The 23,754-nt window shown below is 37.6% G+C and overlaps 1 protein-coding gene across 2 annotated transcripts in view; it reads right to left on the bottom strand.

Moving 5' to 3' along the window:
• The window catches only part of LOC145680609 (cubilin-like), a 1,259,764-nt gene that overhangs the window by 845,442 nt on the left and 390,568 nt on the right, over positions 1–23,754 (bottom strand). For both annotated transcript variants that reach the window (XM_081751290.1, XM_081751291.1), the window contains exon 3: positions 16,990–17,151. In XM_081751290.1, the coding sequence (XP_081607416.1) occupies positions 16,990–17,151 (162 nt within the window). The remainder of the gene's footprint in view (positions 1–16,989; positions 17,152–23,754) is intronic.

The raw sequence follows: 23,754 nt of genomic DNA, 5'->3' as shown, positions 1-23,754 counted from the left end.
TTCCTTTTCCTTTCTTCTTGAAGTAAACCTTCTATTCTTTATTCATCGCAAATCCTCCATTCAAATTCATCGCCTTATCTCCTGACTCTTTAATTTTCCTGGCCTCTTTCCATTTCCTCACCAAGTTCTCTGCTCTTTCCCACCCTATTCTGTGGTTGTCCCTTTCTGATGTTTATATATTGCGTCATCCTTGGGTTGCTTTATCCTTTCTTCCATCTTCTGTTATGTTTCTCCTTTCTAAATTTGGTCACTCTCCGCACATCTTACTTCGTATATTACCATGCTTTGACTGTTGTCAATTATTGCTTCTCTCTTGATTTTTCTGACGACTTGAATTATTCTACTTTCTCCTTTCCTGTATGTCATTGTTTTCCTTTCCAAAGTATCATCATCTTTATCTGCTCTGTTTCTTTATCTAAGCTAGCTATAACAAATCATTTTAGTTCTTACCTTCTTCCTCTTCCTGCTTCTCTCTTTCTGCGTTTCTTCTTACTGTATCCTTTTCATTGTATCCGTTTTGCTTAATTGTGCCCAAAGCTTCTTTATATCTAGTATCCTCTGACATTCAACTCTCTCTGTCCCCTGCTCTTTCTTTTATGCTCTTTGTGAAATTTCTCTTCTTATCCTTATTCACATCACATCTTTCATGACAATACACTGCTATTAAACATCGTTTCTGGTACTAGGGTGTGATGATAAAGAAATGAAATCTTTAAGTTTTACGTCCCACGGTTATGCCGGCTAGGCTAAAGGAGACTGTGATTATGGGAAATGAATGAAATGATGGTATGAGGAAAGTTGGAGGAAGCGGACGAACTACAAAAACCTATGCACACGGTGTTTCTCTACCACAAAGCTCACTTGACGCGAGCAGAATGTGTTGAATTCACCTTCTGCTAACTTCTTTATTTTGATATCTACATAGTTTATTTGCTTGTCATCTCTTTCTCTAGTCTAACCCCTTTCTCTTCGTCTTCCACTTCTGCTATGAATTTCTCGAGTTGTCTTTGGGGGCTCAGTGATAGAGTGTTTACCTCTGGCGCGTGGGACCCCTGGTTCGATCTCCGGCCAAGTACGTTTGTGGTAGACATCATCGCATCCATGACTTTCCTCAGGATTCTCTCGTTTCCTCCCACTTTCTCATTCTACCAATTATGCCATCTCCGTTCACTTGCGTTAATCATCGTCTCCCTTATCCTAAAAGACACAATTGAAGGACATTAAAATGAAAGATTTCAGTTTCGACCTATATTTTCGTTTCCTTGCACATTCCTAAACAGTCACATGCATAACGGCAAGAAAGTAGCAATCTTTCTTCTCCTCTTTCTATTGTCTCCCACTCCCATCGATTTATTACTTATATCTGATAGTACGGGACTCAAACAAGATCCTATGTTGAGTCCTTCCTTCATTTTTACAATCCTGTCTCTGATTATACATTATCCATTCTCCCACACTACATATACTCTTTTACCTTCTTACTACCCTAATCTTTGTTAATCAAAAGATTAGGTTAGTCAAAGTGTTTTATTTGACTTTCCTTCAAGAATATGTGAAATTTGGTAACTTCATAGTCAAGTAGACATTAACACAACATATCTCCCTGAATAACTTATTATCAATCTATGCATGGACTTGTCTCTTTCTTTATTACTATTTATCAGCACATAACTCCATATTATAACTAGTTCACCAACTGAATCTCATTTACACAATTTCATACTATTCCTTGAAATCTTGATTACAAGTCAGTCTATTTAACATATTCGTAACAATTCTCTTTTTTATATTCTAACGTTTAGCTTATATTAATAAGAACTTCGTGCCACTCTTCATTTCCAACAATCTTCTTGTTTCTTCTAACCCATTTCTTCTTCTATTATCTTCAATATTTCTTTTTCCTTGAAACTCGAGAACATAAAGACCTTTATAACTTTTCCCCATAATCGTCTATATTGGGTAATCTTTTGCATATTACTTTGCAGTGTTTCATGTTTTCGTCGAACCACCTTGTGCGAGAAAGTGTCCTAAGTCGTTTCTTCCTATTTGTATCCAATCAACAACTGCTCTTGTCCATTAGCGAACATTTCTACTTACAACATTTCTTCTAGAATTTCCATGCCCCGACTTTGTAGACGAGACGAGTTTTGTGAGTTTAGCGTACGTCTTTCTAACTGAGGACACAACGAAACACAGAAACGCCAAGTATATGTTTTCTGAGGGTTTTTCACAATTCCTATTGTTTGGAGTTGAAATTAGTCAATAGTGAGCAAGTGACACTAGCTAGTTGCTTTTCCTGATTTACATAGCTATAACTCGCACAAAAATTTTGTAAAATATTTCCTTTTGTTATGACTTATGTTGTTTCATTTAAGGTTAGATAATAGCTCCTGTTGTGTTGAATTATTGAAAAAAGTGACAGAAAATACAACTATGGATTCATCCTATTATTGAAAGGATATTAACCTCAACTTTATTTTTTAAAAAGTTATGAAACATTGCATATGCTTTCTTTCAGTCTTCGCAATGAATTTGTATTTATTCAAGCAAGAATAATGCGTCATCTCCCAATGTACCTTATGTACAATAAGGTATTGTTTGAATACATAGACCAGTGGTGTCCAATTTCTAACACGCCGCGAGTAAGAACAAGATAACAACAAAATATGTAACCCATTTCCTACCTTCGTTTCCTTCTGATGATACGGTACGATGAATGAGTGTTAGTCGTACATTGTAGTATTTTCCGTATTATAGTTCTTTCTGCATGTGTCTGACCAAGGTTCTCAACCTAATTCCTATCACGAACCCCTATTTAACACATCCTTTTGCCAGCGGCCCTCTTCTTAATTTCTGGTTTGTAATAAGCTTGTGTGGGAATTTTAATAAACCTATTGTGGAGATCTCACGATATTCATCTATCTCTATAATAGTAGAATCCATTTCTTGTGTATAGTGGATACAATAACTTCCCTAAAAGAGAATAGATTTAAAAACCAAGTTTGGTCAGTTCATTCATATCACAAATATCGAATCCGTTCGTTCATATTGTTTCAAAACGGAAGCCGTTTGAAACTTTGAGTCATATGATAAGAAAAACAAAGTGATTAGCTAATAGAATAATCGTGCGACAAATCTTTGCAACTGGTTCTCTGTAACAAAGACTTGAATAAGTTCTGGCTAAAGAGGAGGGAACAATAACTTGGTCTGGTACTGCTGCTTTGAAAGTAACAATTCTATTTACTTTTTTTTAAAAAAAAAAAACAACATACTAACAATTGTTTAATGAACAACTTTTATATAGAACAAGGAACTTCACAATTGAGAAGAGCGAGTAAGTGCATCTTCCTCATCTTTGAAAGTAGCATGACAAATATGGAGTTAACAAAACTTAAATAATTTACAAAATTTTCAGTCCAAAGTGTTCATAAATTCTGGTTTATTTTAAATAAAAAAAAATCTTCCATTTTGGAAGAAGGGAAGGAACTTAAAATGCTAACTGCATTACCTCGCTGAATTGCTAGACTAATCCGTTGAAATAAAAATTGTGCACTTCTTGGATCTTCCGTCTTGAGATTTAATTTCGATTTCCTTTAGGAATTCCCTGGCTAAAAACTCCGATGATTTCCGTAGCAAAGGCAATGAACATATGATCTTCTTTTGTTTTCGCTTACAGGCTGTCTCAGCAGTATTTCCGGCCTCTTAACATGATGAAGCTAAATGGGAAGGTGCAAATGTGTCTACACTAGTGACGTCCCATACCAGTCGTTGCTCCATTTTCCAAGGGATTAAAGTCACTACATCTGGTCGTTTCTCATCATCTCTGGACACTCTAGATAGTTCTAAAATACTTGGAACAGCAATGCTGCCAAGAGCTCGTCTTATTATATTATTCAACTCTCCATGACAAGAAATTCGACCTCCACTCCTAGAACAGCTTAGTGAATGTAAGCCTTTTTCATCAACTTGTTCTTGACATGTACATTTGAAACTGTGACAGATATTTAAGCCGAGACGTAGAACGACACAAATTTGAAACGTGCTGTTGTCTAAGAAAGTTCCAATATTTTTTGGACGGTATAGCCTGTAGCCATGCACCAGATTTTTTTCTTTGTAAGGATTTAAAACGGACAATATCAGATGCATTTTCAGGGACCAATTCTTTATCAATTATTGTTGGTAATATAATTTTATTCAATTCTGTTGTAACTCGAACACAGCGGGACTCTTATTATTCCATTCTCTATATCCAATCCCCCCGCCAGGTGATGAATTTCCACTTTGTCAACTGGAATGTTTAATATGTTGGAGACAAGTGGCTTCACTCCAAAACATGAGAACAGGAAAGCTGGAAGGCTTAAATCTGAGACTTTTCTTACATTTAAACCTCCTAAGCGAATTGGTAAGCTTGCTTGAGTCCATTCATTTTCATTCAAAGAATAATTGATGATTGACTGTAATGCATATTTCAAACAATATGAAGTTGAAGTACCTTGGAAGGCATGGACCATGTGGGAGTGGTGCGTAAAAAATATATCAGTTTCGGTATTTTCCAGGCAATTCTTAAGTAGAAAAAAGGCGATATGCGCTGGTGAGATCTTCAGACGCTGAGTTACTATTTTTAATCTACTTAAATGTTCATCAAAAAAGTTTCCTCATGCCCATCTTCAAGGAGGGGTGATCCTAAGAGAGATAATTCATTTTTAAGTACCGTCCGTATCCCAGATAACAATTCTTGAAACTGGGATTCAACTTCTTTGCTTGAGTTCCCAGACATGAAAAAAAAGGTTCACATTTAGACGGGTTAACTTCCAGAGCAAGTTTATTTGATTTTTCTATTAGAATCTTCATGTCTTCGTAAACTGACTGTGAAGAACCACCTAAGCTACCGTCATCTAAGTAGAAGATATTTAGATCAAAAGATAAAGCGCAAACTATTGGGTGGATAGCGAAACTAAAGAGCGCTGGACCAGCTGGATCACCTTGTTAACAGCCAACTTGTGATGGAATCGTTCGATCACCAAAAAAATAAGATTGACGGTTGAGCATAACTTTGTCAAAAAGAGAATATAATTGAGGCAGTACTTGTTTCACTTGCTGTAGCATCATCTCTTTCCACGAAATTGAAGGCAGTTTTGAAGTCGATCTTGAGAATTACGTTATTAGAATTCTTATGTGCTTGTATGGAACTGCGGGTGGCATGTGTAATAGCTTCATTTCCTTTTTTGTCGCAAATCCGAGTTGGTGAGGTTGCAAATAAGAGGCGCATTTGGCATACACAGAGAAAACTGCTACCTTAGATGCTAAACGTCTATATGTACACCCAACAGCTATGGGCTTAAGTCCTCCATCCTTCTTTCGAAGTGTACATAAATTTGCAACAAAAAAGTATTTACATATTTAAAAATTGACATTTCCACTCAGTATGAATGTTACTAAGTTTGTGATTTGTTCCAGCAGATATGATACCGTATCACCTGCCGATTTGGAAATAAGATCTTTTAAATGTTGAGGTGACAAACTATCAATTCCTCATACAGAACCACTAGGGAAACTATAAATAGCTTTTGACACCATTCTATTATCCACTATGAGTTTAGTGTCAAGGTCGTTCGGATTCCATTTACCACATCGTATCTGTGCAAAAGTGGTTTTCCTTCCATGGTAAACTTTAAAACAAAACAAGAAATCTCTTATCAGTTGAGAATGACTCGATAGTGTGTGTCACGAAGATTGAGCCGAACATTGCCGCACTACTGAAATCACACCAAGCTCAGTATCTCATTACCTTTCAATTTTAGTTGCATTTAAGTATACGGCTTTTCTTGCATTTGTATTTTTCTGGTATTTCAATATGTAGTACTCGTTATCTCCAAATCGTATCTCTTTCATTTAAATTGATTTTTTAAAAACTCTGCATATGTTGAAATGTTTAGTAGACCTATTTTTTGTTGTTCTTAACAGTATGTATAAAAATAAAAATATGCCTATCAGAACAAAATATAAAATAACATTTAAAAATACTTTTTGGTGTCAGATTCTAATTATATTTATCTCTTCGTCTTATCTTCGCGATCCCTATGAAACTCTCTCGCGACCCCAGGCTGAGAAACCTTGGTCTAGACCAATGAGATATAGCCTGAGCTACGAACATATTGTCGCGTGAGAAACAGAGAAACGTAACTCCAAAAGTGCTGTTTTCGTTTTCGTCATGTTTGGACGTAATTTTGAAAGCCCCATTTGGTGTGAATGGAACGTAACGCCATCTCTTCTCCTTGTCAATCATCTGTTGTTATGTAGCTCAATTATAATCATATTAAAAACACATTTTTCTAAGAAAATGTACCAACGGCTTCACTTTATAGAATGGGCTTGGTAACCTAAAGGTTAAGGTAAATTTTTTAAAATTAAAAAACAGAAGTTTCGATTTTGGTATATAACCATAAATAACAACACACTTCCTCTTGCTTATAGAGTTAAAAAAAGACGAAAAGGAACAAATAATACATTATTCATTATTATTTCACTAGCATAGACAATTTACCCTACATATAATATTATTTCAACACACAATTTACTTGTTAATCTAATTTAACGACCACTAAATAACAAACTAACTCCTACTTAACCTTCTTTTAACCCTTTTAGGATATTTGGTAACTTTTGTAATATCGTCTTCGACCGCTTATTGAGGTTCTATAACAGGTATATAAGCCGCGTTTTTAATTAGTCAAGTCAAGGATGAACCAAAGAACACCCAAGATGCATTTTGGAATAGGATGGTCAACGTGGTTGCGCCAAGTGAATAGGAGGGGCGTGATTTTTTTTAATTTTTTCTTATGGCCAACTTCAAAAATAGTTTACGCCTTTAGTTTCCACGATATCAGATTGAAATTTGCATACTGATTGTGTATAACTTTGGATATTTTTCAAATTTTTCTGAGACCACTACGCGAAACCGGGATCGGGCTCGAGGGGCGCAAGTGATCCGAGGGAATGTTTTTTCAGAAATATTTCCGATTTTTGCGGTTTAGGTATATGATACGGACATGTGAATGGCACCGTTTCTATAAGGGCTCGTTATACTGAAGAAAATAACGTTTGAACCATTAATCTACGCTAAATAGTAATGACGCAATAATTTTTTATAATATATATATATATATATATATATATATATATATATATATATATATATATATATATATATATATATATATATATATATATAGAGAGAGAGAGAGAGAGAGAGAGAGAGAGAGAGACTAAATTCGGATTTTCAATTTTTTCACCCTTTTTTTAAAGATACAAGATTCAACTTTTTCCACTATTATTATGGACACTCATGTCCAAAATGATTGTCGCATACCTATAACTGTCTTCTTATAAGAATATGTTTTGATGATGATTTTGCTGGGTACATTTAATACTGATACTATGTGTATAATCAGGAAATGTACATTTGTGGTAAATTTCATAGGAAAAGAGTTATAAATACTAAAATTAGAATGAGTAAAACAAAATGTTGCTAGATGGACAAGAAAGTTTTATTTTCGTTTTATTGTTCTTACTTACTGCTCTTTTGATTTGAAATTTACCACATACATGTTTTTGCCGATTATACAGATACTAACATTATAAGAAATACCTGGCGAATTCGTTATCAAATTATATTCCTACAACAACATATTTATAGACATGCGACAATAATTTTGGACATGAGTGTACATAACAATATTTTTAGAAACAATTCAGATCTGTACATCAACCCAGGCTCGGTTCAGAGGGGCAAAGTGTTTTGATAGGATTTTCCAAAAAAAATCAGAGTTTTTCCCTAATTTTCCGGTTCAGGTGCACGATAGGGTAATTGGAGTAGCACTGTTGGAAAGGGCTTGTTATACTAAAGAAACTGGCGTTTGAACCATGACTCTAGGTCAAATAAGAATAACGCAATACATTTTTCAAGTATTTTTATAAATATATGTAAATACATATATGAAAAAAAAAACGGGACACCTTCAAACTTTCAAACATTTCTCCCGGCCTTAGTTTTCAAGATACAAGAATGAAAGTTTGCACACATATTACGTATATAGCAGTGTATGTTGTGAAAGAAACTCAGATCCGTACGTGAACCCAAGACTGGCAGAGAGGGGCACAAAAATTTCGAAAACATGCTTTTTTCGAAAACTCTCCCTGGGTTTTGAGATTTTCCCATTTTTGGATTGTAATACGGACAATCGAGTGGTACCGTTGGAAAGTATAATCTATCCTTAAAAAACGAGGTATGAACCATGATCCTACGATAAATAGTAAGGAAGCAGTAGCTGTTTGAGTGGAAGTCTAAAATTTACCTCAAAAAGTGGAAATCCTAAAACGGTTTAAAAAGTATCTTTGTCTATCATAAATATTTGTCGCCAACCTACATAAATATTAACACGAAAGTTATACTCCCAGCACATTCATTGTAGCGTGTTCCAGCGTTTAGCCAGCGCTGTGGGTAACGCTGTAGGAACCGTCACAAACATATGAACAAAAGTGTTGATGTCTGTCAACCAATGGTGTGGTCTCATTGCGTGGTTCGCTTGCTGATCGTCTTTTTCTTCTATACTTTGTCCTTAAAATTAGTATTTATTTCTAGTTGAGTGGACTGAATGACCACTAGATCTCATCACACACAGACAGTTGATATTCGATAATTATTTTTGGCACAAGAATCACTCAAAAGTTACCAGAAAAATTCCGGATTTTTAAAGAACCCCAATACATTTGCACCAAGCTTGCGAAAAAAAACATGTTTTTTATAATAAAAACTAAGCATCGTTTATTTGATTTAAGCCTTTTTTGTTAGTTTAAATCAGTTATTTTCTAATTGAATCAAAAACTTGTTTTGAAGTAAAGTATTTATATTGGAACACTAAATAGAGTTCTTCCACATAAAGGAGCAGTAGGCATAGGTATTTTTGTCCTCTTTGTCCTGATAAGTTTCTTTAATTATAAATTGCGAACGAAATTACTGTGCTAAATAATGTTAGTAATTACAACAGTAATTATATAACAGGTTTTGCAAGGGATGAAGGGGGCTAGGTTGTCCACCGACATAAAACTTTCGTTATTTTCTATTAGTATAACACCTATTAGAAGCACGTGTTTCTCAAAGGCAGGGGAGGGGAAAATTTAATGACGACTCTGAATATTACGGACGGAGAGGATGATGAAGAAATACTTCGTACGCACAGAATACTACAAAATTAGTATATTTTGTAAAAGAATAAAATATCATTCTTTTTTTTAATTTCAAATTTCCCCTACCGTACATTAGTGCTGTCAGTCTTCCAGTTTCCAACCGGAAAGCTCGGTTATAGTTCCTGGTTGCAGTATTCAGATCGAATTTGTTCAGTTCTTTTCTTTTTTACAAAAAGAAATAGTATTTTTTCAACTAAATGTATATTGATTGGTTAATTAACTTGGGACTTTCTAAAAATATACAAAGTCAAGTCTGAGCAAACAACTGATTTTTTAAATGTGCAATTTCATTCCCATTCCAAGATGGATGGGTCGTAGAAGGTCACGCCTTCTCTGAAGCCATGAGCATTCATTTTTTTTAGCAGTACTACTGAGAGATAGATATCAGGATTTATTTATTTATTATCTCATTAGTAATGATGTAAATAATGAGGTGAAGTGCAATGAACTAAACACAACGAGATATGTTCATCTAAATAAAGGTATTACTTTCTACTCTGAGGCTACTCAGAGCAGTTGTAAACACTTGGAGCCCTATTAGTGAAAACGAAGAAATGCAGCAATGAGGTCATGCGCTATAGGTGTATGAATGACGACTATATGCGACGATGCGGTTATGGAAACTTATGACCTCTTCATGATCAAGAATTACAAGAATTACAATTACAAACATTATTTACTACAACGAATAAGCCTAGTAATACAGAGAGGAAATGCAGTCAGTATTTTAAAATCCTTCCTATGAGCACAAGAGGTAGATGATTTTTTTACTTAAAATAAGTAGCATAAACAATAGTTTGAAAACGTATGGTTGTAAAACCATGGTGATGAAGATCGATTTGTTTATTCTAAGAAATGAAAATGGAATTTTAAAAAAAAAGAGTTACAAGAAAATAGTCGACTGCGAATAAACATAATGTTGTAAGGCTGGCGTCTGCTCGAGAAGTTCATAGAGAATTGGATGAGTGTCTCTGATACAGTGATGAATATGACGATAATGAAGGCGGTAGGGATGTGGGCGGTATATCGGTGCAGCGATAAACTTCTCTCAGAATTTTTCAAATAAAGGGCATTGTGTCTGTACAGAACAGTGTTTATAGGTCTTGTTTTGTTAAATAAACACTGTTATGCATGATCTTGCTTATATTGAGATACTCATTGAGGAAAACTGTTTTGCAGGAAACAGATAAATAACGATCAGACAACTAACGTCATGCATTATCTGGTGATACATCATTTTAACGACATCTAGTAGTGTTCGTACGAACCCTTATCATTAGTTATCTATTTATTACAACAAACAATTGTGTGTGTGTGTGTGTGTGTGTGTGTATGCTATTGAATTATATCATATATAGGGAAGTTATGTGTGAATGTGTTGCATACGATCGTACTGCTTTCACTAGCGTGATTTAGTAAATTATTGTAAAGGACGTACTAGTACTATACAATACGGAAGGAAAACGTGAAATAAGTGTCGATTCATGTGTTCACGTGATTATTTTGAGAGAAGAGAACTAGTCAATGCGAAAACTCGTTCAGTGATTGCAGATATCAGTAGGAGGCAATGCGTCGGACTTTTGAAGAACAGTCAGAACCTGGTGTAAATATTCCACGGAAACAAACTGATCGTCCCTCCTACCCTCAAGAAAAAAAAGCCCGTAAGAAAAGATAAATTCATTAGAAAATGAAATCTTTGAGTTTTACGTCACACGGTTATGCCGGTTAGGCTAAAGGAGACGGTGATTATGAGAAATGAATGAAATGGTGGAATGAAGAAAGGGGAGGAAATGGAGGAAACCCGAGAAAACCCACGCACACGGTGTTTGTCCACCACAAAGTCCACTTGGCAGGAGCAGGGTTTGAACCCGGGACTCCAAGCACCAGAGGTGAACGCTCTACCTCTGAGCCACCGCGGCCCCCCATAAATTCATTAGAACTACAAACAAACAGAAAATATGCTTAACGGATGTAAAAACACAACTACGTACCAGGTAAGCGAAATTCTCAACCAATGTTGGTGGTCTGAAACCTGTAGATTTGCGATCTTGGTGGTGCGATTCCAGTTACGAAACCATTCCTTGGAGCAGAAAACATGACAAAAAAAAGTACTCATGGGCAAAAACATAAACACTGGACCGATGAAAAATGAAAGAGGGTGCTCTACACCGACGAATCTAAATTTCAGTTTTTCAGTTCCCAACGTCAGATGTTTGTGCATCGTTCATCCAAAAAGCGTTTTCATCGAAACAGTGTAACACTGGGTCACTACGAAAGTTTTGAGATACGCATTGTTGTGGCACAGTATTTGAATTCCAACAATTTCGTTCGGTAGTGGTATCCAGAGCGAAGAAGCGAAGCAAGTTTCAACTCGCATCGCTTATCGGCGTGGCCGTATCGCCTTCACTTGTTGATGTAAGCAGTATTCGGTTGTCTAGAATGGAGCTCGAAAGGGAACATTTTCGGGCAATGATCCTTTACAATTTCAAAAGTAGTTTGAACGAGACACAAAGCCTTGATCGTTTGCAGGGGGCATTTGGGGACCTTGCTCCTTCCCGTGCTACAATTTTTCGGTGGTTTGGTGAGTTTAGAAGAGGCCGGACATCGCTTAAAGATGAAGAGAGAGCTGGACGTTCGGCAATAGCTGTGTCAGATGAAAACATTGCCGCTGCGGAACAAATGATTCGAGAAAATCCTCGAACAACTTTCAAGGACATTGAATCTACAGTGAAGATTGGATCGCCAGCAGTAACAAAAATTCATGATCATCTTCGACTCAGGAAGATTTGATCTCGTTGGGTGCCTCACACTTTGACTGAACAGTAGAAGCCCATGCGTGTGGAATGATGTGAAGAACTGCTTGCAAGTTTTGATGGAGACAATTCTTGACGCGTCTCTGACATTGTTACTGGTGATGAGACTTGGATCTATCAATTTGACCCTGAAATTAAACGCCAGTCTACAGTTTGGATCTTTCGAGACGAAAATCCACCCACGAAAGTGAAGCGAACACGAAGTGTGGAGAAGAAGATGGTCGCAACTTTCTTCTCCAAATCCGGCCATATTTCAACTGTTCAACTTGAAAAACAAAGAACTGTTACTGCTCAGTGGTACACCACTGTTTTACTAACAAAAGTGTTCCAGAAGCTTCGGGAACGGCGTCTAAGAACTGGATTGCGTGGGATCCTGCTTCATAATGACAACGCGTCCGCACACACGGCCAACATCACAATTCAGTTTTTAGAATCTACGGAGGTCAAACTTACGACTCATCCGCCGTATAGCCCTGAGCTGGCCCCGTGTGATCTTTTTCTGTTCCCCAGGATCAAAGATCGCATGCGTGGAAAGAGATTTTGCAGCCCTGAAGAAGCTGTAGTGGCTTACGAGAATGAACTTTCAACACTTGAATAAAAAGACTGGCAACACTGCTTCCAAAAGTGGTTTTCGAGGATGCAAAAGTGTGTACAGTGTAATGGTGTATACTTTGAGAAAATGTAAGTGTTAAATTGATTTTAAGTATGTAAGTTATTTCACATCTCAAAACTTTCGTAGTGACACTCGTATCAACAATAAACTATCGAAAAAATAATGTTATCGGGTGGGGATGTTTAATAGATTATGAAGTTTATTATTTAAATAAAATTAACAGAGTAATTGGCAAAAATCTATATCAACATTTAAGTGATTGCATGTAATTCCATTAGGAACGCAAATTTTGGCCTGCAACAAGAGGATAACAATTTTAAACAAGTCTCACCATTTGTCAACCATCAAGCTCTTGCTTCAAATGACAAGTCGGTGAACACATGCCAATGAACATTAAGTATCTATGAAAGGCCCTTCAAAGCCGTTGGAGTGGCAAAAGTTTGATAAATGTATCAACCAAATGCTTGGATTTCTACCCTGATCTCTTATGAAAGCTAACGATCGGCACTTCGATGAAAGCAATCTTCCTCAATAAATTTGTCTCAATGGAAACAGAACAGTGTATTTTCGTTTCATTATGTGAACAATGATGTTTATTTTGCAAACGAGGCCCAACAAACAGGGGCTTTGTATGTATACAGTGTATTTGTCTGGAAACTTCTGAAAAATCAGTAATTTATACAGGGACTGCATACATTTTTCTTACGATTTCGCCAGTACCAACGTGAGCTACCCTCACTCTGTAGGTTGCAATCTAAGGATAAGTTATATATAGGGTGTGGCTAAGCAGGTAACAACCACACTATTTGTAGCAATAAAACCAAGTTAATTCGGATGGCATTTGAGACTCTTTCTCGCGAGACTATGCGTGCCGAATATGTCAGATTTCGAAGCGGCCACGAGACAGTTGTAGTTGATAAAGATGACTTCTTTTTGGAGGAATTTCTCATTTCATTGTTGTCATCTTTCCATCACTTTGCCAGGGTTCATCTACTTTATATATACTGTATATATGTGAATAAACACATAATAATTTTGGCGCGAAATGAACATTTGGTCTCATGGTAAATACTTGGTAGTACATTCTCTGTTCCACTTTGCAACTTACAAAATAAAAGACCATTGAACAAATTAATATTGAGATATTGATTATTACTGACTAAGTAATCAGCTACTAAATTTTGAAATTCTGAACATTAGGCAGCTGAGGGGATGTGGGGTTTGATGATACTAGGGACGCAACAAGTATCTACAGATGGTGATCAGAAAAATGGAAACACCTGTAGTTGGCAACACGTCAGATGTATGGGTTGGCAGTGGTGTCGTGGCGCCCACAGCGCCGGACCGCTGGTGGTGGTGTGTTAGGTCGGTCTCCATACTACGTCAGTCGCAGTGGAACAGCAGGGTCCAGTGGCTGCATCAGACGGAGGTAGTGTAAAATGGGAGACCTCTCAGATTTTCAGAAAGGGCAAATTGTTGGTGCGCGGTTATGTGGAGTGAGTGTGACGGCAGTGGCTATTGTGTTAGGTGTGTCGCGTGGGACACTGTCGAAGGTGATGACGGCCTACACAACACACGGGAAAACCACATCGGGGAAGCGGAACAGTGGGCGGAGAAAATCATGAGTGACAGGTCACGCCGGGTATTAAAGCGCATTGTCACGCAGAACCGTCGTGCTACTGTGGAGCAAGTGACGGAGGAACTCAATCAGCACTTCCCCCACCCTGTTTCGACAATCACAGTCCGCCGCGAATTACATGACATGAACTAACGGGGTCGTGTTGCACGGGCCAAACCGCTCATCAGGGACCATAACGCTTTCGCACGCCGCAAATGGTGCCGCGACCATGCAACTTGGACGTTTGAGGACTGGAAACGTGTGATATGGTCGGATGAGTCATCCTTCACCCTATTCCCAACCACGGGTCGTGTTTATGTGTGGAGAACGCCCAAAGAAGCTTATGATCTCCAGTGTCTCCGCCCAACTGTGAAACATGGCGGCGACTCGGTGATGCTGTGGGTCTCCATATCATGGTTTTCATTGGTTCCTGTGGTCACACTTAGCGAACGAATCACTGCCAACGATTATGTCGCAATTTTTGGAGATCACTTGCATCCTATGGTCCGGATGTTGTTCCCGGACAATGACGCCATCTTCCAGGATGATAATGCACCCATTCACACAGCTGGCGTTGTTGCAGCGTGGTTTGAGGAACATCGGGATGAAGTTCAACACCTCCCCTGGCCCGCCCAATCCCCAGATCTCAACATAATTGAACATCTGTGGTCCGTCTTGGAAACACGACTCCTGCGACGATTTCCACCTCCATCCTCTCTCACAGAACAGACCGATGCCCTGCACGAGGAATGATGTAAAATTCCACTTGCTACCATTCACGACCTCTATGCCTCCATCTTACGTCGCATCAAGGCTGTACTGAAGGCGAAAGGTGGCCCGACACCATATTAATCTGGTAAGTTGTAATTTCGTTCACGTGTTTCCATTTTTCTGATCAATATCTGTATTATTTGCTAGTCTAACATTTGTTAGCCCGGGAAGGTAATAGTGTGGTGGAGAAAACGACGTATACTGTGAGAATTGCATGAACGTGCATAAGTCTCCAACTGCACCCTATTTAATGCTGATCCCAGTGATGTTAACCTGAAGCGATATAAATCCCATCTTGAGAGGCTGAAATTCCCATTTTGCTCTTGAATTTACCAGGCTCTACTTTTTTTTCCAAAAGGCATTAAATATGAGAACTGAAACTACTGTATGTTAATCACTTTCTTCAATATATGAATGAATTCAGATCTTCAATTAATCAATCAAATGGTTTACGAATAAGTAATTACAAGAGAAAAGAATTTTAAGAATTATTTAAAAAAAATGCATCAAAAGATCATGATCTTGGCCAAGAATTTTAGGAATGATCCAAAGAAAATGCATCAAAAAATTGTTAGTTTTGGGGTCAGGGACCACAAAATTTTTGAACGGCCTCTAAATCCATTTTTTTAAATTTTTTACGGAATAAGCGTGTCATACTAAGTTAAGTAATAGTTTGGATTTGGCTACACTGTATGTAGTTCTCCAGATATAAGACCTACAAGCAAATTTTTGACTGAAATATATTGGATGTTTTGATTCAACAAGTAAAAAGTTTGATAGAAAGAAGTTCATTTTGTTGTTTGTATGTCCATCACGCTTTTGTGTCGTAACCTTCGACAGAGCGTATCGAAACTAGAGAAGACAAAGATCATTCAGCAATAATTTCATGTGGAACGTTTTGGAAGTTGGTTGTTTATAATTTCGAATTTTTTTTAAATATTAGAGTTGTTAATAAGTTTAACACTTGTTTTTGAGATTCTCTTGTCACTAATAAATCACTTCCATAATAGTATGCATTTCACAAGGACAAAATTTATTAGTTATCACTGAGTTCACGTTTACGGAAGACTTATTAATCTACTTCGATCCCAGAGAACATTTTATTGGCGTCGATGAAGTGAATGTGTGAAAAATCTCATAGCTACCAATTTCTACCTAAATTCCCTTTATCCTTATTCGAGAAATAAATATCAAAATATCCCACAGATAAGGATTTTTCTCAGGGGTTGGTATCACTGATTGGTGATGGTTCGGAACTCTTGCGGGTAACAGATGTCGCCTTTCAGAAATTCGGTTTCCACAATACGGAAAACATAAAACTATGATATTTTACAAGTTCAGTTATCATTATGCATAGTCTGAAACAAAAGTTCTGGCTGCACCATTGAGAATTAGAAATACTTCGTAATAATTGATGACTTTAAAGCATTATTATATTGTCCGACGATATGTTTAAAGGCACTAAATGGGCATGCTTTGCCAATGTTTAATACTTGTTTGTTACTTTCAAGTTCTCTAAAAAGATCATGAAGAAAAAGTAACCGATGATTTGACTGGTGTCATCTCGTTCCAACAGCAAATCCTTTATGATTCTTTTTACAAGTATGAATGCTAATATTAAAGTTAAAATAAGAATGGACTTCTTGGACATGTTTAAAAATCCAGTACTACATATAATTACGCTAAGCATCACCGTATCTACTGAGCACCAAATACTAATGATCACTTTAAAGCTATAGGTTGTTTTTACATTACATGTATGATTATGTAAAAAATAAGAAGAAAAAGTATTTTACATTTCTCTTTGCGGGTAAAGACTCAGAAACACTTTTCCACAGTCTATTTAGAGAGGATGTGTGAAAATCCTCCCTCTCTTTCCCCCTTTTCCTACATTGCAGTCTACTGTATTATTATTGGTGTGTACTTACTTCTACCGCAGTGTTGTTCCAATCCGCATTGACCGCACCTGTTGGGCAACGAGCGTCCACAATTGCATCCACCATCTTCGACGCAGCACGCGCAATTTGTGCTCAAGGGGTCGTATTGGCAGGGGCAGCCTGTCTCGTTCTTTGTCCAGAAATCAACCAGACCTGGAAAAAGGAAAATTGGTTTCGCTTGAAAACAATATACCTTCTCAAGAACCAGCATATATATATATATCCTACTCCTACAGTACTTTCCATATGCATAAGTGGAATTCCACAATGTTACTAGTGTTACAAGTAATAAAAAAATATCCAAAGAGAAAGTATATATGAGTGGCTCGGGTGAAGACAATGGTAAGATTTACTTCCGGTGAAATTGAGTCATTATATGAAATGGATTGGAATCGGACCACAGAACAGTATGTAGGGTGTTTAATTTCAAAAATGTACCTGTAGTTGCCAGGGGGAGTTTGTTTGATATGTGTCATTACATTGCATTGGATGGGAAAGTTGAACTCGTTTTACCTCTCTACTAGAAAGTTAGAAAATGTGACATACCATTGTTTCTCTAGAGCCGCTCATATATATCAATGTATGGATAGGGGTGTGTGTACCCAGAAATTTTTGTTGAGAAGCGTCCAACGTCGAAAGACACCACATCAATGCAGTATTGAATTGATGTTATTCTATACCTAAAAAGGCAGAGGTTGATCGTTAAGTACTGTCACCTATATTCCCAGAAAAAAAATAATGAACTAGATTGTTTTTATTTTTAAAAAAAATACAGATGATGAGTGAGATCAAACCTTTAAGCTAAATCAAGAATATCTCAGCTAAGCAAGTATAGTTTTATTAAGAAAATTTACAAATGAATGATGATTTACGAAGTTTTTTTTTCGCGGGGTGCTCCGGACCCGGTGGACCTTTTCATGGATGCGCTCCTGGATAGATATTATTCAGTTGAACAAAATGACATGCATAACATTGAATTCTCTTGTAAAATTTTCAAGAAAATCGATTAGAACGAATTGTTATGACGCTAAAAATAAAACCTGTTCATGGCAAATAACATATTTCATATCACATACCTATAAAAAATCTATTAATTCTTCTGCCGGCAGCGAGAAGAAATCTTCGCACTAAATGGCACAAAGTATACTCTTATTTACTCCACAGGGAAGCGTTATTCATAGTGCAAGGAATGGTAATTACACTCGAACAATGAGCTATTTTCATTTTGAGCTTGACCTGCATTTTCTTCTTCTTGTTCACCTCAACTATAGGTTGGGGGGCAACATAGAAATTTTAAAACTGTTTTTCTCTTGGGAGAGCTGTTTTATACTTTGATAAGGCCTCTTCTTCATAACTGCATCTAGATATTCTATCCTTGGTCTTCCTCTTCCTGCTTTTCCTTCTGCCTTTCCCTCTATCAGCACAGTGATCCAATCGGAGTGCCGAATAAGATGGCCAAGCATGCTGTTTCTTCTTTTTCCTATTATCTTCATTGTCTGTCGTCCTTCATTAGCTTCCTGTAGTACATCTTCATTTTTTCCCCTTTCGCTCCATGATATGAGCAGCACTCTGCGCTAACACCACATTTCAAATGCTTCTAGCTTGGATATTTCAGCTTTTCTCAATATCCATCTACTATATAAATATGTAAGTGGTGCTTCATTACGGTTTTCCAATTTTCCTCCCATTTCCTAATTTGAAAACTTATGCTTTTCACAAAAAACACCGATCGGTTTAAGACAATCAGTTCAGGGCTTGAATAGGGGAAGGAGTGATATACCGTTTTGCACATCGCTATTTTCTTCGTTGTTCCTGCTGGTAATGATTTCCATGCCTATATCCCGCCATTTTATTTATTAAGATATCTCCTCGTTTGTCTTCACGACCATGAGTGACATCCAACCATTGGGTATCCTTGGCTCCCATTCACGGCGGTTATCTGATGGTAACCGATAGACCAATCTGACAAAGAAGATGGCACACAATACACAATATTATAGTGAACTCTTTAAAAAATTGGCGCGGTGGCTCAGTGGTAGAGCGTTCACCTCTGGTGCTTGGGGTCCCGGGTTCGATCCCAGCCCCCGCCAAGTGAACTTTGTGGTGGACAAACACCGTGCTCGTGGGTTTTCTCGGGGTTCTCCCGTTTCCTCCCACTTTCTTCATTCCACCATTTCACTCATCTCTCATCATCACCGTCTCCTTTAGCCTAACCGGCATAATCGTGGGACGTAAAACTTAAAGATTTCATTTTCTTTAAAAAATTGTCTCCTTGTGGTTGAATGAGTTAAATACAAGAAGAAACATATCTTGTACATTCTTTTAATAAGTACTTCACTTTGTATTAAGATTGTGATGGAAGAAGATTGAGTTGGAACTATGAAACTGAGCTGGCAGAGACTTTTTGAGATTCAGAAATCAAAATGTGGACTGAGATTGGGATTTGATGTTGTTGAAGATTCATAAGATTAGACTTTCTTTCAGAACAGTGCCCGAGGAGTAATCAAATTTCAAATTTGAAAGAGCCAAACCATGACAATATCTGCTAAAAAATGTGAGCACCAGAATGATATCTAATTGCAATTTAATTATCTATGTTCCGGAGGAGGGGGGACAGTCTAGAAACTATAGCTGGAAAAAGCACTACATAAGAGCGAGTAAAGTGGAAGTTGACAGCGAATGAGATTGATACTATTCAGCTCAGAAAAGTACAGGAAAGGTTCCATTAATAATTGTCCATCAAGCTTGTATGCCTCTTATGAACAAGTATACATAGTAAAAAGTATAAAATAGAATGGTAATGGGTCGGGTCATGTAATTTTCAGGTGACAAAATTATTTTATGACGTTTGGTGTATCTCAGCAGAAAATAACATCTCAATATTTATTGCCATCCTGGAATTTCCTATTTTCTGTGTTGCTACTACAAGCCATAAACGACTATCAACTTGAAAACCACTGAAAAGCTCATACCAATCACACATTTGAATATATTGACATATTGACAGCAAATAATGATCTAGAACTAATGAAAAAGCTAATGATCTCATAGTGACACTGTATTGATATGAAACATTGACTCAAGGGGAATAAGAAAAACAGAAAATCAAAGCCTTCAAAATGTAGTACTATAGGAAAATATTGGAACTTAAACGTATAGATAAGGTATCGAATAAAAGAATGTTTAAAATTGTGGGAGAGAAAAGGAATTTACTGAATTTTATGTCAAAGAGAAGAGATAGTATGGTTGGAAGCGTTATGATGTCTTGAAAAATTACCGGTATTGGCTGTGAAAGAAATAGCACAAGTAATTTTATCAAAAGGAAAATTGTAATTGAAATATACATGAAATGAACACTAAAATAGAATGGGAGTCACTAAACTAGAATGGAATAGAATACAATGATTCAGAATAGGGAAGAACAAGCAACTCCATCAAACCAATCAAGAAATGGTTAAAGAAAATGTCGTTTTCTTTCTCAAAATGTCAAAATTGCCTTACACTGTACAGAAAAAGGGAAAGAAACTGGAGAAAATGGTATAATTTCCATTAAACCTCTTAAAAATATAATTTCTTAAGGAAAAAGTAACTGTGATTACATATACGTAAATATCAAATAATAAAATAAATAACTCTCAAGTTAATCAGTTATTTGAAGAGCACTCATTTCTGATTCTGATGATCGGCACTTCGATCCCGTGCAATGTGAATTTATAGTGAACAACAACGTATCTATTTATTTTATTAGGGCTCCTTTCGGGTCTTCAATGTAATAGTTCTTTTAGAGTAATTATTTATTTAATTTACTACTTTTATCACACGTTTTCTACACCCTACAGTGAATAACTAAGAGTTGGTATCTATCTATTAAAATGCTACAATAGCAATTAAAAGCGTTTTTTTTGCTTTTTTTTTGTCCAGCTAGCGCACGCTAGCTACTACCCGAAGAGGGTTACGCCCTCTGTAGGGGAAGAGATGCAAGAAAATGTAGTACGATGTGCAGGAATCAGTGGTGGGGATATGGGTAGATCCAAAACTTTATTGCACATACTGTAACGGTCTTTATGGAATTTAACCATAAACATGAGGTAAGGTAGGTACATACTTCAGTGAAGGAAGTAATAACTGGTAATGATATTATGTGAGATGATGAAATGAAGTGCGAAACACATCACAACACACAGGTTCTGTTAGTGAAACAAATGCAGGTTATCTTCTCGCCTAGGGGCGACGCTAGGCATTAATGAAGACACAGGAGCCCTGTTAGTACAGAAGGTGTTACTGTGCGTATGATGGCCATATGTGAGGTAGATGAGCGGCTGTAGTGTATGGCTCGTAGTAGACGGCGTCAGGGTGGTCTGGAGGCAGAGTGTAACGGTACAAAGTGAATAGTAATGAGAGCGGAGGGTACAGAGCAGCAACGGAGGAGGTACTTCGAGCGTGGTCGGCAAAAGTTTGCTGAAGGAGTGGATGATTGTTGTGCAAGCGCTGGGTGATATATTTAGTACGTAGTGTTTCTAGATGATATAAGATGTGCGGAAATGTAAGTCTATTGTAGAGATCTTGAGTGGGACTAGGCAATTTGATACGAAAAGCGATTCGCAAGGCATGACGTTCCAGGATGAGTAATTTCTCGTAGTATGAGGTCGGAGCAGATATCCAAGCTGTAAATCCGTACGTGAGAATAGGGCGGAGAAAAACTTTGTATGTGTTCAGAATTGTATGAGTATGGAGTCCCCAGGTAGTTCCAGCAAGACTTTTCAGAAGATTGAGGCGAGAGTACGCCTTCTTGGAGATATCTTTCAGATGTGCTGTCCAGGTTAGATGGTGATCGAAGGTTACTCCTAGATATTTGACACTGCGAATAGGTTTTAAAGGTACATCTTGTACAGTGAGGTTCAAGAGTGTTGGGTTGCGATGTACACGGGAGCGACGCTTCGGAGCAAGAAATACAATAGATTGAGTTTTTGCTGGGTTTATTTTCAGTCTCCAGTGGGAGCACCAATCAACAAAGGCATTGATAGCATCCTGGAGAGCCAAATTGAGCTGATGAAATGTTTTTCCCGTGGCAAAAAGTGCAGTGTCATCGGCATACTGAAAGAGCTTAACAGAATCTGGGATTGCTGGGAAATTAGAAACGAATAGGATATATAGTAAGGGCGACAAAGCCGATCCTTGGGGAACTCCAGAATGAAGAAAAATAGGAAATGAAAAACTAGTGTTGAGACGTAAGCCAGTCGACAGCTAAGAAAATTAAAGATGAATCGAAGATAAGCAATAGGCAGGCGAAGCTGTTTGAGTTTATAGATGAGAGCGGGATGCCAGACCTTGTCGAATGCCTTCTCGAAATCAAACAGGATCAAGCAGGATGGATTGCCTGTGTAAAAATGATTAGATATGGAATTTGAGAGGCGAAGCAATTGGTCATTAATACTAAAAGAAGGTCTGAAACCAGCTTGTTCGAGTGGAATGACGTCATGATGTGCCAAGTATGAATGAAGACGTTTGACAATGATCCGTTCCAATATTTTACTGAAGGTCGATGTTAGTTGAATAGGACGGTATGAGCTAACAGAAGCAACAGGTTTATGTGGTTTGAGAAACATAAGAGTTTTCGAAGTTTTCCAGTCAGCAGGTACAAAGCCAGTGCGAAGAATAAAGGTAAAGATGTGACAAAGCAGATATAAGACTACGTACGGACTTTCTTTAATGTGTCTATATGTAATAGAATCCATGCCAGGGGCTGTGTTACCTCTGTGAGCAACAACTGAAGTGACGTCAGAGATAGAGATTGGTGCAGTAAGTGGATTGTTGTCGGGCAGAGTGTGATTAACATTAGGCTGGAGATGAGGAGAATCTAGATTGAGTTTGTCGACTGGGTGCGAACGATGGGGATAGTCAGGTGCAAGAGGTGTAAAAATGTCCTGGAGATACCTTGCAAACGCATTTGCCTTATCTGTATCGGTATGCAGCGGAGTATTCTTGTCGATAAGAGGATATGTTGTGCGAGTATTGCAACCTGTAAGTTGCCGGAATCGTTTCCAGTATTGAGTGGGGTGTGAAAGTGAACCGAGATTGTTGCAAGCTTTGACCCAGCATCGCAATTTGTAAGCTTTAAGGTAGTTATGCACCGTTCGTTGCAACTGCCGGTAATGATGAAGAGAGTCAAGGTTGCCAGTGGCAGCATAATCCCTATAAAACTGTCGGGACCGTTTGATCAGTGGTAAGTAGTGAGGCGGTAAAGAGGGGCGAAAAGTCGAAACTGTTGACTTAGGAATGTATTTGTCTGTGGCGTTATGCATAGTATTGACCAGAGCATCCAGAGTTTCAGAAAGTTCTGATTCTGCAGTTGGTGGAGGTAAATGATGAAGATGATCCTGAAGATACGATCTGTAGGCAGTCCAATTTGCTTTATCGTAACGATAGATAGTACGGTGAGGAGAAGGCTGAGAAGTGGTAGTTACACGGGTCTGAATGTCTAGTTTGATTGGAGCATGATCGCTACCAATAAGATCAAGAACGTTAACACAGCTACGATGTGATATGTTGCTCGAAACAATAGCTATATCTGGAGTAGTCTGACTCGTGAGACGAGTCGGTTTTGGAAGTGGCAGTGTCACTCCAGTAGTATGACTGGTGATGTAATTGAGGAAACGGTCCCGTTGCGTATGTGTCCGGCTATGTAGATTCACATCTGCCATAATTATGTAGGTTCGGAAGGTATTTGAGATATACTGAAAGAAGCTGAACGGAATA

Source organism: Thermobia domestica, chromosome 3 (assembly GCF_964235325.1).
Source record: "Thermobia domestica chromosome 3, izTheDome1.hap1.1, whole genome shotgun sequence".
Lineage (NCBI taxonomy): Eukaryota > Metazoa > Arthropoda > Insecta > Zygentoma > Lepismatidae > Thermobia > Thermobia domestica.
This window is presented reverse-complemented; position numbering and strand designations above follow the sequence as displayed.